The 16,911-nt window shown below is 33.2% G+C and overlaps 1 protein-coding gene across 1 annotated transcript; it reads right to left on the reverse strand.

Annotated features, from left to right (window-relative positions):
• Positions 2,788-8,847, reverse strand: LOC109348806 (BTB/POZ domain-containing protein NPY4-like). The gene is made up of 5 exons (XM_019589371.1): positions 8,607-8,847; positions 7,208-7,930; positions 5,527-5,596; positions 4,071-5,225; positions 2,788-3,652 (listed from the first exon to the last, which is right to left on the reverse strand). The coding sequence occupies exons 2-5, from the start codon at positions 7,267-7,269 to the stop codon at positions 3,083-3,085; spliced, it is 1,857 nt and encodes a 618-aa protein (XP_019444916.1). The 5' UTR covers positions 7,270-7,930; positions 8,607-8,847; the 3' UTR covers positions 2,788-3,082.

Genomic DNA, 16,911 nt, shown 5'->3' on the forward strand with positions numbered 1-16,911 from the left:
TATTTCATGATAAAAAATAATAATACATCAAATGCTGAGTGATCTAATTAACTAGAGTTTTCCTCTTGACCAGTTATCGCATTTGCATGCATTGAAACCTTCCAGTGTTAGGTTCAAAAGTTTTCACATGCAAAAAGTGAAGAATTGGTATTAGTCATCTTCATACACTATAATATAATTGGTATTAGTCAACTGTGTATGAGATAGTTAAGCAAGGTTGGTGCATGATAAATGCTGCTTAAATGTGAAAAATTATATATCTTTATATAAATTCTTATACCCAATAAGAAATTAAACATAATTCAGACGTGAAAGCTCATTCTCCGTCACATTTTAGAGTTTAATAAGACTTCCACCAATTTGACTACAAATATTTAAATAATGTGACAATTAGGTCCTGATTAATATTATCATATAAGACTTCCCCAAATTTGACTACTAATATCTTAATATCATTATTGTCTGACAGCACAAACATAAGGGGGGAGCAATGAGGAAAAAGCATGCTTTTAAAAATATGTTTAGTTGTCTTATTTATGCATTTTCTTTCATTATTAAACTCTATGATCTGTGTTTGATTTAATTAAGCGTATGATCAACAATAGTTCAAGGTCAATTGCATGGCATACTAGTGAAGAAGGACAACAAGAACATAAAGAAATGGCCGAAAACCATGTGCCTGAAAAAGCAGTTATTTGAACCTTATATGCATCCAAGGTCACTAGGTCAACATAAACTATAACCAACCCTTATGTTGATAGCATATTACAAAACAGTTAAGCATATATTAGATTTTTTTGAAACAGATTAAACTAATGTTTGAAAAAAAACCTATTTAATTTAATAGATTAGAACTTATAAAATACTTATTAAGTCTATCTCTTTGAATTTTCTAACCAGACAAACACATATATAACCTTATCTATGTATTACAGTGTCACGTGCTCGTTGTCTTACAGTGTATGGCAGAAACTTTACTCCTTGTTCGACATCTATTCTATTCTGCCTAGTAGTACCGGAAGCAATTTTCTATCTCATTGGCACTTGTTCGGGGAGGCAAAAAATTTTCATCAACAATGGATGACCATTTGGTTTGTCACTATTTGGTCCTTGTGGTTAGCTAGAAACAAAATTATCTTTGAGGAGTCTTCTTTTAATCTTGATGAGGTAATGTTCATTATTAACCTTCATTCATGGAATCTTCTTAGTGCTCGATTCGAAGGGTTTTCTTTCTCCTTTTTGGAATGAGTTTGGAATCCATCTAGTTGCATTTCTTGTAATAGTCATCGTCTTTGTGGATAGGAGTACCACTTGTTCTCCTAACTATTTACTTTTTTAATAAATTATTGCTGATCAAAAAAAAGAAAAAAAACCTTCTCTATGTATTATATAGATTAAGTCTGTTTAAGACAAAGTCTCGTGTGATAGACTTTCTCCCCTAGCGTATATAATTGTCTCGGTAAGTCCACGTTCTATATATGTATTTGTTTTTTTTATCTATACTATTAATAAAGGGAAAACACAAAATAACCACCCATTATGGTGTAATTTGTGTTTTCGTATTTTGCCATCAATATCTTTTTATTTCTACCAAAAAACCATATAATATTATTTTCTTATTTTATCCTTATTATCTTCTTATTTTAAAAGTGTATTTAAAATATTGGATATTAGACCAATTGAATAAATTCAACCATAAATTTAGCGCAAAAAATTATATTTGAATTTATAAAATACAAACTATACATTACAAATGATAGGAAAGCGGGTTGACAAGCACAACAGTGCATGTCAACACGCTAGTAACAATACACATAAAAGTTACATATCTTTATTTATATATATTCCAAGTTATAAATAGAACTTGAGGTTTTAAATGTATATGGTGGGGTTTAAATCAAAACTGATTTTCTGTTTTTAGTCAGATGCAAAAGTTGCCTGTTGAGAAGACTAGAACTTAGAACGTGACTTAAAGTAAATGGGCTCGACCCTATCTAATTATCGGGCTTAAAGGCGGGCCTGGATCGTAAGTTGTTCAATTTCAATCACAGATTGAGCCATTGAGGTAGTGTTTAGATCACCTCTCCCACTTACAAATCACAATCTCCACTTAAGACGTAAATACAAAGAAAACATTATCACTTAAAAATGAAAAAATGTGAGAAGCTTCTCCTGTAGCCACATCACCTTCTATCCACTAGAATTGCCACCATTACAATTTTCGCCATCACTATCACAATCAAATTGTTTTTCTGGTAGAAAATAGCTTTGACGAAATAAAAAAACTAAAACTACCAAATAAATTTATCTATAAATAATGGATGTGCACAACCTTATCTTTAGAAGGAAGAGTCTTTTTAGAATTCAAATCAATAATCTCCAAATCACAAATTTCTATTGCATTAAGGCTCATTCTTAGTCTAAATCAATCCAAAATAATAAACTTTAATCAGGATTCAAGAATAACTTTAACAATGAACATAATATTGTTATCTTTATTGGCATTCAATGATATAACATCGACCAAGAATTAATCTACATAAGGTGTATAACTTTGATATTTTGGCAAATTAGAGCATAAATAACCACACAGGGGAGAGGATAAGTGGCATATGTGAATGATAAAATCTCCTACACCAGGCCAGTCTTAAAAACTAGCAAGGATATAAGGTTGAGCTAATAAATACATTGGCAGTTAATTCTAGTTAGTTAACACACTTTTGCCTTAAATACTGCATATAAATTTTGCCTGTCACAAACTAATCTCCAATATTCAATCAGGATCTAGCCTAAGATAATGTGATGCAGATTCATTTTCTTATTATAGTACAGCAAAACTGGGTCACCATTTGAGTTCATCTATGATGACAGATTGGAATATACACCCTGAGGGGTGTGATATAACCACAATGAACACATAATATGTTTTTTTTCTTGCACCTTCATTCTTTATGGCAATATTTGCTCATATTTCCACTCAAGAATCAGTTGTAAAATGTCAAGTAAGCTCTATCTCCTAATGCTACCTGAGTTGGATGATTAAACAACGATCGAATGGTATCCCGAGGATGCAAAACACGTTCTAAGATATTGACTGTCTCCTACTTCTAGATGGAGTGGATTTTGTCTCCTCTACAACTGTAGAAGCAGGACTTCCGGACGTATCGGAGCTAGTAATCTCCCCATCTCTTTCTTTGCTTGACCAAATCTTGGAGAATAATTTCTTTGACATGTGGAAACCTTTTGTTTTACCAGCAGCAACTTTTTCAGTATTGCCTTTACGGCTATCGTTGCTGTTTTGGTCGCTGCCCTGAGGACCTCCGTTTGTTAATTTTAGTGTAGCTAGCTCCCCTTTCAGTGCTTGTGTGTCTTCTGCTGTTCCCACAGCTTCCCATTCCTCTTCTGTAGTTGACCTTGAGCTTTCATGTGATCCACCCGGAAGCATGGCTCTGATAGACCCATGAAGATCAGGTGTATTGTTGCCTCCAGATGATGCAGCTCTCAGCTGCTCAAAGAACAGAACCTGCACAACAACACGCAAAGGAAGCCGCTCATTCTGCACGGCATGCATGCAAGCTTCCACAGACAACTTCCTGCAATCCATCAGCCTACATATTCTTTTCCTCTCGCTCTTGCTGATTCCAGAATGCTCCTGCATGACATGGTAGCGTCAGCCTGTGAAATTTGGTTACTATGGATAAAGTACAAAGTCAACAAGCAAAATCAATTTTGAGGATCAAAAGACAACTATTATAATTGGATCAATTAATGAATAATCACACTACTCAGTGTCCACAATTTTACATTGATGAAAATTGCAACAAACAGTTTCAGGTAAGACCTAATGAGAGTTCATTATTCTTAGCACCCCTTTCGAATATATCACTAGACAAACACAGCAAGTCAGCATCATGTACTTAAGAAAATTGAGTTTCTCAGTGCGTTCTCCAATTTTGAAACCTCAAGTATATGTTTAGGGCAAATGTTTAAAATATTTATAGGGAAAAAATACGGAAAAGTTGAGTCGCTGAAACAAGAAAAACTGAGCAGATATGGATAATTGAACTTGCTTTTAAATACATGTCAATGGCACGATAAAGGCCATCATGAGATGGTCTTGGGAAGCTTGACACCAATTCTGCTAGATCGACCAAATCTGAAAGAGGCAAATTGGGATCACTTGAAATCTCAGCAAGGTACCCATCTACCACTTTAGCCACCTTAATCTTTTTAGAAAGATCAGATACCATCTTAGGGCTTCTGATCTCCTGCAATTCCTCTTCCAACAGAGATTCATTCAGCACATGCTGCTCATGCGCTACAAACTCTTCGACTACTCTTTGCACAGTATTAACATCAAACATTGTTGTCTCACCAACTGTAGCATCCTCCAGACACTGGCCTATTCTCCTCATCAGTTCGGTTCTTTCCAACACTTCACATTCCGACAGAATAGCCACCCTCAGCAATTTAAGCAAGAAACTGCAAGAGACACTGCCCATCTCTGCAGGCAATAGATGAACAATGGTCTCCAACAACAATCTATTCTTGGTGATATCGCCGCCCTGGATCACTCCCTTATTGAAGCCAGGCAACCTTCTTGATGCATAAGCACTTAAAGCTTCCCCAATTACAGGGCCAGAAACATTTCCTTTAGTTATTATTGATGATAGGACCCTTTTATAGAGATCAAGTTGGAGTTCACAAAGATCTTCCACCCACCAGTCTTTTGGAACCATCTGTTGTTTCCTCACACCATTCCAGTGTGGATCATTCCCATTTTCGGATGGGAGCTTTTTCCTGTTATATGTGTATGACCACTCCACCATGGAAGTATCCATTGTTGCCTTGGTAGCTATTGAGTCAAGACAGTGGCTCACCACCTTCAGTTCCTCTGACCATGGAAGGAGGGACTTCGTAGTTTGAAGAACAATAATTGAATCTTTCCAGCTCCGGAAAATGCTGGAGTTGAGGAAAACTTCAATCTTGTAAACAAGATTTCCTTTCTCAACCGTTTCGTACATCTCAAGATACTCTGCTGCACAGCGAGCTGCAAGGACATTATATGCATTGAGAGTGACAACCATACCATAACAGAACTTTGCACACATTTCGAAAGCAACAGGTCCTCCAGGAATGTCATGGATATGGACTTCATCATTGTTCTCCTCATTTGTGTCTGTTACCAACTTTTGCAAGCGTGCACTTTTGGATAAAAGAGGAAACTGCATATATTGAACAGGTCGATATCATGATTAGGAGTCAAAAAGGATCATGTAGTCCGTAATTAAACCACCTAATGTTGCAAACATGAATAAATATAACAATCCAATTGCCTACAATAATTACAAAGATTATTCTGGATGGAAAATTAGGCAAAGCCATTATGATTTCTTGTTAAGACTTTTCTGACAGATAATCCTATCCAGTACCCCAATACCCCCACGTTCACCTCCAGCTATCAGAACAAATATAAAAAAAGATTAGCAGTTCCTTTCTCATGTGAGCTATATTTGAGAATCTTACCTTATGGAGATAAAATTTTGCATCCCCAACGTTAACGACTACGTCAGATGCCAACTCAGTTGCCACATACCTGGACAAATATATGTTGGTTCATGTTAGTTTTAAATGAATTAAACAAATCCAGAAGAAAAATAAAATGCCAACAGAAATCTATCGAGCCTACTGCAAATAGGAAATATAACAAAATTTTGCAGATTTTCTGGCATGCATACATTAACTACAAAAGGGTGGAAATCATCTGTCTTTATCTCAAATTAAAGAAAGCCCATGTTTGTTAGACTGAAACAACAGTAAACATAGACCTAATATCGTCCATAAATATGATTGAGGTGCAGGACATAAAACCAAATACGGGCACAGTTCAGGGCTTAAGAATAAACCACCAGTTTGATTCTAGAGCTGTTAGAGAGATGAAATTCAGGTCAGAACCTTTTGTGTTAAAACCTATTCAGGTAGATACAACACAAGACTGTTTTTATTGAAAATTGAAGTTCAATGCACCCAGACTTGGGTCATTTGCTCAATCATAAGACTGAAGAAAGTTTCAAGATTCTCTTATGGTTTGTAGTTACATACTTACATCTATATAAAATCCTCATATATAGAGATGCATATATTTATATAGGTAGATTCATTCCTGTATCTATGCCAGAAGACATTCTCAAAATAAATAAATAAAAAAGATTCTTATGGATAAATTTTGAAAGAAAGATGGAACGCCATGGTTCATCAATTAATTGTCGAAGGACGCAATTCATGATACTATATCCAACTTTCACTTTAGCGTTTACTGGGAATCACAAACTTGTTAAACATCGATCACTGAGCTATCAATGCTTGTATGATCAGCAGGATACAGCTAGGAGGTCTTATTGGACTTGAGGAGACTGGAAGATGAGGATGAAGGAGGTTGAACCCCTTTTATAATTAGAAAGTGTCAAGGACATGCCGCTTAGCTATTGCCTATTAAGTTCAAGCAATTATTCATGTGAGACTATGAGTTCCTAAATGGTTCGGAAAATATTGTAGAGATGGTTGTATATCCTTAACTGATAAAACATAGGACTTCAAACATATCTATCTTCAATTCAATTACAATCCAGTATAATATTATGCATGCCAATACTACGAATTACAGATGAAATACAATAAAAACAATCAAGTCTTGATCCTATTGGTGGGGTTGGTGGCTATGTGGATCAAACGACGCCATAACCTTTATAATAAATCATGTCCATTGACAAAACATTGATATCTAAATCTTTCCTAAACGTTTCCCCTATAGTTTTCCTAATGCTAGAGGTTGAAGAACAATTAGGAGAACAAGATCATTTATCAATGTGTTGCTCAAATAAATGTCAAAAATGTCAAAATAAATGATATGGAAAAAAGTTCACCAAGACAAAAATCATGAAGTTTGCAATTATTTGATATGGAAATAGTCAAGTCAACTAGAATAGTTTGGTCAAAGTGGATGGAAGAGACAAGAACAATGAAATATGAACAGGAACAAACAAAACCAAAGAAACTCACCATTGAATTTGGAAGGGAACTAAAAAGAACAAATCAGCAATAAGAAACCACATCATATATCTCCGGCCAAGAACTAAAAGGAGATTAAAAGAAAAAAGGACAATAATTTTGTGTGGTTTCGAGAGAATAGAGGGAACTGATCTCATACCTGATATTATCTCCATCAGTTTGAAATGCATCTGGCTTAGATCCAAGTTTCATAAACTTCATCTTGGCCCTATTGAGATCCAATTCCTAGGTTCTACTACACCTGCAACCACCCACCTTGCTGCCTCTCCAGCTAAGAAAACTAAACCACTGACTAAGACTTTGGACTAAAGAATGAATGTGGGTAACTTGGTAGTAAAGTCAAAGTTGAAGAAAGAAAGAAAGAAAGAAAGAAGGAAGGATGAAATAGGATTATGTGTTGTATAGTTCTTAGTATGACCGAATCTTTCCCTCAAACCAAGGCAAGTAAGATAAGGTAGAATGAGTAATCTCTGCAATTTATTATTCTTGAATGGGAAGAGATATACTCAAAGAATTGGTGGCTTACTAAATTGATAACACAGCCCAAAAAGCACGGCAAAAATGAGCATGTTAGGAGACATTGCCAACAGAAACAGACTACTATATTATTTCTCAAGGGCAGAGTATAAGAGACACCCCCACTTGCTCAAATCTGACACCACCGCACCACTTTCTATTATATATATTATGTTTCTGAATCTCTATGTTTGCTTCCTTTACTTCTTCCTTTCTTTGTTGTTCCCCACAATGGATTTAGACACCAACAACAAAAACACAAAACCCTTTCTGCTTCACAAAGTTTTAGAAACCCAATTCCATAATCAACATTCTTCATTCATTCACTGGCTTTGGAGCCCAGCACCTGCAACAACACAAGACAGCATACCTCGGTATCAGTTAAGAAAACTACCCAAGTAGTAGACAGAAGGCATCATTTTTTGTGTGGTTTTTGCTCCTAAAATCACTGCACACGTTTGGCACTACTAATGAAGGGAAAAAATGATCCTTTTATTAAAAGAATATATAAGTGGAAGACAACAACATTTTCTCAGAATTTAAATCAATAAAGTAGCATGGATATCAACCCAGTTGGGCGAGGACAACAATGATGGGATTCAGCCAACTAAGAAACAGAGAAATCTGCAATAGATTTTCAAGCTCAGCTTATATAAAAGGTAAAACAAAATCCAAAAAAAAAACAACTATAGAAAATCAAGCATTAAACTTTTCTCCCAGACCGAAACCATCAATTTAGTCCTCCAAATAAATATTATGGTGACACCCAATAGTTCCTCAAAAGAAACTATCATCAATTAAATTGATAGAAGAACTAATATGATGTTGTTTTAACTTCAAAAATCTCTAAAGAGCTTAATTGGTGATAAAAAAAATTATAAGGACTATTATCCGAAAAGTTAGGGAATTATGATGAAATGGGAACAGAAGTGTAATGCTCAAAGAGAATAAATAATAAGTGCATATGAAGGAACATAAATCAAACTCAAATGAAAAGATATCACGTTCATGCTCATACATACCTGCCAAAGCTAGAAGTTCCTTCTGGCTACGTAAGTAGATTGCAGGGTGGAGAGTAAAACAAGTAGAAGCAGATAACAAGAAGGGAAGGGTTAAGCTGAGTGAAGAGATATGAAATATGAATGAACTAATGTATGGGTGTGGCAAGTAAGAAGAAACAGAACATGGAGTTGGAAGAAGCACAAAGTTCAGTTTACTATATCATCAAAAAAAGGAAAAAGAGAAGGCTTCACAGTTCACATATCACAGGAACCACCAAGCAAAACCAAACCCAAAAAAGAAGTTCAAAAAAGATGAGTTGTTGCTCATTTTTGACAGATACCACAGCTACACAAACACAAAAAGCCAACCAATATTAGTATGTTCCCACTCTCTCTCTCTCTTTGATCAGAGCTTTTGAATCAGCACCCTAGCACCACACATTTATCTTCCCCAGTATAATCACATAACCTTTTTCCACCCCCTTAGATTATACTACAAACACTACAAAACCATTCACAATAATGTACTCACTAGATATTCCCTTATGAGGATTGTTATCTTTAGATAATTTTATTTTTTATCCATTATTGTGGACACTTAGAGGAAAACAATGTTATAGTAAAATGAGTAAAGGTACTGAGAAGGTTAAAATAAAAAATAACATTTTTATTAAAAACAAAAAAAAAAAAAGAATAATTTGTTGATTCGTACAAACCAATCTAGTACATGAAAATGAGTCTAATTCAGTGATTTTAGGAGAGCTGACTCATAATATATATCTGTACGTCAATGTCAATCAGGTTCTCTCTCCCTAAATCACATTCTAATCACGTTCTTATGTACTAAGTCAATCAAATACATCAAATAGCATAAAAAATTTATTTTATAATTTTGTGATTTTTCTTTTTAAGTAGATGACAATTTCTCATTAAATTGAGACACAATATGACATAAGAAAAGTGGACAGAATATCTCATTATGCATGGATGGAAACAATAGTTGGTTCTAAAGAAATCTCTCAAATGTATACAAACTTACAATCATCTAATGTGTTTTTACCATTCACTAGACCAAACAATGAATGGGCAACATTAGTTGATATTGACAAAGAATGATCTTAAAAAAAAATAGTTTTATCTAATTTTTTCATTCCATTCTCTTCTCTTATATTATTCATTTATTTATTTACCTTTTCAAATGATAGTGAGTGGCATGAGAACTCATTTAGTTAGGTAAAAACCGTGATTTTCTACTCTCTTGTTTGAACTTATGTTAAAGTGAATAATAACCTGCATTAAGTATCTTAAAGTTTATTAGTCCATAACCATGAGTATGACCATGAGGCCTTCACCTTTTCTGAATATATATGTAATCTAATGCACGCCCATCTGACAGGCTCCACTTTGTTGCTCCCTTTGCCAAATACAAACGCCTTCGTTGAGTGCATGACGAAAACGACCACGCTTCTTGGTTTTGTTTTACCATGCTCTCTCTTTTTCATGTACAACAGAAAACGACCCCTCCATAATATTGATCTTTATGGCAAAAAACTCAAATAATTTGAAAAGTTAAATCACTTAAACAAATTTATAATCACACAAAATATTTTACATTTGCAACTCAAAACAAATGGTTGAGAAGATATTGGGAGACAGAAGTACAAGTAAATGTTAATTAATGGATGGTGGCATTTGATTAGACTAATGGTGGGTTATCTTGATCTCTCGTTATTGTTGAATGATCTGAAATTTGGTAGAGTGGTTTGTTTAGTCCCTCTCATGGTTCTAGTGGACAAATTGAGACCACAAATCTTAATTATCTGATCCAATCTTTTATTCCCTTCATGACACATGCAATGCTCCAACCTAACAAAAAATTAGAATATAGAATCGTTTGATTTTATCGTATTCTCTTTTTCAAATACATACCTATGATCATGCTAACAATTGTTTATAATTTCCTTTCTCTCGTAATTCCTTTTTTCCCTTCCCACATCAAAACCTCAACACAGACGCATTAATAATTTATGTTTATGTTTTACGAACCTGATCAAGATGGTGATGATGCAAGAAAATACACGTCTAGCATTTTATTGAGAAATGTGATAGATTCCTTAACAAGGTTGAGATCCTGAATATAAAATTGGAGCGCATTAATTTTCGCAATCTTTGTAGGATTATATTCATGAAAGATTGTCGGATTCTTGATTATTTCATCCATATTTCTTGAAAAGCTTATATTATTTCCCAAATTACAAATACAGGTATCAGCTACAATAATGCATAAATAATTAAGATAATTGTACCTTTTTATTAGAGAAAAAATTATATATTGTCATTGTGTTAACCACCTTTCATTTTCGATTATTATTGTCCTTATGTCATCCACCTCTCATTCCTAGGGATGTCAATAGACACCGATAGTAGCTACCCCTTTCAAAACAGGAGAGTAATACTCATATCCACCCGTACCTATACGGGTATCCGTGTGCGGTATTCGCGGGTATTTTTGGGTACCTGCGAGTTTCCTCTATTATAAATAAATTTTTACTTCTATTGTGTTTCAAATAAGATAAAACGTAATTATTTTTGTACATTTTGATTGAATATTTGGCAAAAATGCTAAATTTATTAGTGTTTTCTATTTGTGTGATTTTCTGTTCTCATTTCTTTAACAAAAAAATATATATTTTCTTTATAAAACATGTGTGTTTCTACACATGTAATAATATTTGTAGGGTATTTCACCACCAAACAGTAAAAGGAAAAAATGTACATTGTGTAATAAATGGTAGAATAATGTATTTTTTATTTTAATTAAATATAGTATATTAATCATATAAATAATGGGTACCTGCGGTATGGGTACTTGCGGTATAGGTACCATAATACTCGTACCTATCCGTATGTACTATGAATATTTAAAAAAACCCGTTTATAATACTTGTGGGTACTCGTTTGTGACCCGTACCCGTGCTCGTACGGGTTTTAACCGCGGTACGAGTTTTTTATCATCCCTACTCATATTTAATCATCATTGTCACTATGTTATTCGCTTTTCATTTTCAATTATCATAGCTATTACACTCTTTTTATTAGACTTGGAAGCTTTCTCACCATTTTCAGTGTTGTTTCCTTCTCCCTCTTTCTCGCTGTTGCCTTCTCCCTCCAATCTATATTTATATTTTTTTTTTGTCTTCATCTTGCCATAAATAGCAAGTTTTTAGAGGCTAAAAAAAATAAACAAATTTATAGAGATACTAAATTTCATTTCTTTCATATCCGGAGAAAATTTATGATCAAGTTCCTTGTATGTTATATGACCTTATGAAAAATTATAATTTAATCCATGTACACATTTCTCTTACTTTATTAATCTATCTCTTCCATACAAAAAATGGTATAAATGTATAATAGGTTCTCTTCACTCCATGTTGCATAAATATCCACATATAATCTTGTGACATTTCTTTCACCATAATCGTGTGGTTCCTCCTATGTTGATACTACACTTATTATGGATGAGTTTGAGGTTATATATGATGCTTCTACTTGATTATAGATTTAACAAAAGATGTAATTCAGTTTGATACTAACACCATTTGAAGGGATGCTTCAAACTTAACTTGTTCTTTTCTAATGTTCCTTTAAAGGTACTTTACTTTTGTTTTGCTTTTAAATTCAATTTATTTTATATATAAGGTTTCATCAAAATTGGCCATAGAATTTCAATTTATTTTAGTGGGTACTACATTGTAAATATAGTATTATATTTTTTATTGTTTTGATAGGATGTAGAATATTAGATAATAAACAAAAAGGTGTGAATTGTAAACGGGCCTATATGGCATTAAATCTTAGGCCCAATTTTATGGATGCGTAACTTTTACGTTTGGATGTTGGTCACATACTCTGTATAAAGACAGCTATGTTGTTTTATGTAAACAAAACAGATACTAAATTTTGTAGAGGAATATGGAAATTGAAAGAAAGAGAGAGAATTTGATTTCTTTTCTTCCTTTAAATTCTTTTCTTTCTGTATAATGATTTAGAATATTAAGAGAGGTAGATGTTTCATGTTTCCTGGTTGGGAAATTTACAATTGATGTGTAGAATAGAGAGAGATTGAATTTCATTTCTTTTTGCCCTTTCTCATTTTCACATCACCCTCGATTGAATTTAGGAAAATGCCTTCTTTATTAAGTTGCTCATCATAATCAGTTCCAAAACACAACTTTTCATGAGGCAATTCTTTTCATTTATGACCATAATGGTAGTTTCCTCAAAGTATGATGTTGTTCGAAGGTTTTTGTTTTTTTCGGTTGTTGGTTTAGTTAATGACGTTGTTTAACTTGGTTTTTTGCAATGGTTCAAAATCTGGAGAGATAGAAAGAAATTGAGACCCTTTGTTAGCCGCATCTCTCTTTGGTTTTCACTCTTTGAAGTTCTTTACAAGAGGTGTCTTCATGGAACTAACAAACTGTCCCAAGATCCTAAAAATAAATTCTGACCATTTATCAATAACACAACTCTCTTGATTTTCAATCTTTGAATTACTTTATAGTTGATGCAAGGAAAATGGTGTATTTCTTGAGATTTCATTTGTGGCGGTACCTGTATTTTTTTAATCTTGATCTTGATTTCTTGAGATTTCATTCAAGAGTATTTGATCTTGATGAACTGAACTTTTAATTGGCTTTACAAACCCAAGAGTTTGAATTGGTCAGCGAAAATTGTACGGTGCTTGGAAGAAGATGAATTCAAGTTGCCTATAATTTCTAAATTTGAATGAGATCCTAATTTTTTGGATGTGGCTCTATATGAAATTTCAAGAAACTATGTGGGATTTCAAATATACGATGTAGTATTTTAGATAAATAATGAACCATTTAGGGACATGCCAAATTTGTACCATCTGCTTTCATATTGTGAATACCATCATGACCTACCAAGGGACATTGTGACCCCAAGCATACCATCCGAAATTACAAATGAATAAAAATATTCATAATGCAATTGAATTTAAGAAACCAACACCTCAATCTTATTTTTCCAGCATCCTCATATTACTTATGAATAAAGAATTCAAAATTCATATTGAAATTTCATATAGAACCACATCCAAAAAATTAGGATCTCATTCAAATTTAGAAATTATAGGCAACTTGAATTCATCTTCTTCCAAGCACTATACAATTTTCGCTGACCAATTCAAACTCTTGGGTTTGTAAAGCCAATTAAAAGTTTACTTCATCAAGATCAAATACTCTTGAATGAAATCTCATGAAATCAAGATCAAGATTAGAAAAATACCGGTACCGCCACAAATGAAATCTCAAAAAATACACCATTTTCCTTGCATCAACTATAAAGAAATTCAATGATGAAAATCAAGAGAGGTGTGCCATTGATAAAGGGTCGGAAAAGGCACAGCGAAATCAAATTATATCTCTCTATCCATTGATAAGGCAGGTCACAATGAAATCAAATTCTATCTCTTTATCCAACCATGTTCCATACATTTCAAAAATAATCAATTATAAAAATTCCAGATTGAAGATGGAGAGAAAGAAATGAAGATGTGTCAGTGATAAAAGGTCGGAAAAGACACAAAGAAATCAAATTTATTTTTAGGGTTTCGGGACAGTTTGTTAGTTCCATGAAGACACCACCTGAAAAGAAGTTCAAAGACCTAAAAAACTCGACAGAGAAAAGAGCGATGCGGCTAACAGAGGGTCTCAATTTCTTTCTATCTCTCCAGACTTTGAACCATTGCAAAAACCAAGTTAAACAACATAATTAACTAAACCCACAAAAAAGAAAAACCTTCGAACAACATCGTAGTTTGAGGAAATTACCAATACCGCCATAAATGAAAATAATTGCCTAATGAAAAGTTTAGTGTTTTGGAACCGATTATGATGAGCAGCTTAAGAAATTCAATCGAGAGTAATGTGAAAATGAGAAAGGACGTAAAGAAATGGAATTCGATCTCTCTCTATTCTACACATCAATTGTAATTGTGTTTACATCGAACAACATAGTTGTCTTTATATAGAGTATATAACCAACATCCAAACGTAAAAGTTACGCAACGCATAAAATTGGGCCTAATATTTAATGTCATATGGGCCCGTTTGCAATCCCACCTTTTTAACATGCACATTATTAATTTTTAATTGTTACTGTTTTGTCTATTATCTAATATAACATAATTCTACATCCTGTCAAAACAATAAAAATAATATAATGCTATATTTAAAAATTCTGATGAAACCTTATATATAAAATAAATTGAATTTTAAAACAAAACAAAAGTGAAGTACCTTCGAAGGAACATTGGATAAGAACATGCCGACTTGAAGCTTCCCACACGCTTTGATTTCACCACTGCTTTGACGAGCCTAAACAGTTTGAAGAAAGAAATGTCACAAGATTATATGTGGATGTTTATGCAACATAGAGTAAAGAGGATCGTATAATACAGTTATACCTTTTTCGTGTGAAAAAGATAGATTAGTAAAATAAGAAAAATATATACATGGATTAAATTATAAATTTTCATAAAGTCATACAACATATAAGGAACCCGATCATAAAGTTTCTTCAGAACCCAAATAAAATAATTTAATACATGAAGTTATGAAAGAAATAAATTTTAGTATCTCTATAAATATTATTTATTTTTTAGCCTCTAAAAACTTGCTATTTATTATAGCAAGATGATGAAGACAAAAACAAAAAAAAATATATATAAATTAGGATTAAACCAAACAAAAAAACATTACCAACCAACATAATTGATTATTTGTTAATGAATTTAGGACAAAAATGACATTATTGAGACAGTGACGAGAGTGAGCAAAGTTCTGATAATTCATAATCTAATGCAATTGAACAAGTCTGTATCATAATAGATTAGTAAAAATAATCTAATAATCTATGTTGTATCACGTTTACATATGATTTTGAGCTTGACTTCATGAATAACTCACATGAATTTCTGCATATAAGTATATGAAACAACCAGATTTTGTAGAGCTCATGCGAAGACTTGATGAATCGGGAGATGATAATCAAGACTCGAGTAAGCCTTCGTGCTCATATTGTTTTCTTTCATATTTCCATTGTATTTCAATATTCATCAATATTCCCTATTTTCTCTTCACACCACTCATGTTAACAGAGCAAGTTATATTTCTACGTGATGCAAAAGATAAGTTGCAATGGCAATACTCGCTAGTTCATTTAAATCCTATTGGATGTAATTGCCATGATTTTTTTATATATCAAGTATGTAGTGACATATTATAGCCAATCCATTTTTCTTTTAACAGAAGAAACTAGCCTTAGAGATTGTATGAACTTAGAGCCATTTTCAATTTTTGTAACATCTAATTCAAATTTTATGTTGAACTCCAGTACTGTGTCCAAACATAGGACCACCATGCAGGAAGTAACACATTTCTTGTTCCAGGGATAAAAAATAGATCATGGGCTATACTTGGTGCTAGGGTTTCTTGGCCTGCATCATTTACAAATTACATTTATAAACAAAATATAAAACTACATATGAAAGAGAAGGGGAAAATGAAAAGAAATATGAAAGCAAGCAATAAGTTACTTAAACTTGAAAGGTCACATGACTAACCTTGACAACGTCATCTAGGCCTCGCGCTTGCTGAAGCAGTATTGCACTTTTTTCTTTCAACACACTAGCAACAAGGAAAACAAATATGGGAAGAGGAGCTTCTTCACCATTCTTTGCTCCATTTTTCATGTTTTCTCTCTCGAACATCCCGTAATGACGTATTGATTTTAATCTTCCTTTAGATTCCTCAGATTTTTCACCCTCAGAATCTTCATATATATTGAACAAGTCCGGATCATATTCTAGAGCCCACATCATCTGTTAAATATTTCAAGTACTAGTTATCACATTCACTACAAACTGTTTTCATGGAGAAAAATCATTATATGCAATCATAAAGCAAATATATATATTAATAACAGAAAAGATACATAATACTACCAATAAATCTAAAATCATTGATTTCAACCAACAAGTTTTAATAGAACATAGTGTAAAGTTGAAAGAATAACATGAGTATTGGACATCAAAAGGAGAATTCTCGACGAAAAAGAACCATTAGCATCCGAAAAGCGAACAGATAGTCACCTCCACCAATATGTTCTGCACCCCAAGATTAAAAGACAGTTACTTGTTACTTTCCAATTCTCACAAATCAAATAAAAGGTACAATGAGTCACAAATGGAGAATTTTTGACCAAAAAGAACCATTAGCATCCGAAAAGCGAACAGATA

Source organism: Lupinus angustifolius, chromosome LG06 (assembly GCF_001865875.1).
Source record: "Lupinus angustifolius cultivar Tanjil chromosome LG06, LupAngTanjil_v1.0, whole genome shotgun sequence".
Lineage (NCBI taxonomy): Eukaryota > Viridiplantae > Streptophyta > Magnoliopsida > Fabales > Fabaceae > Lupinus > Lupinus angustifolius.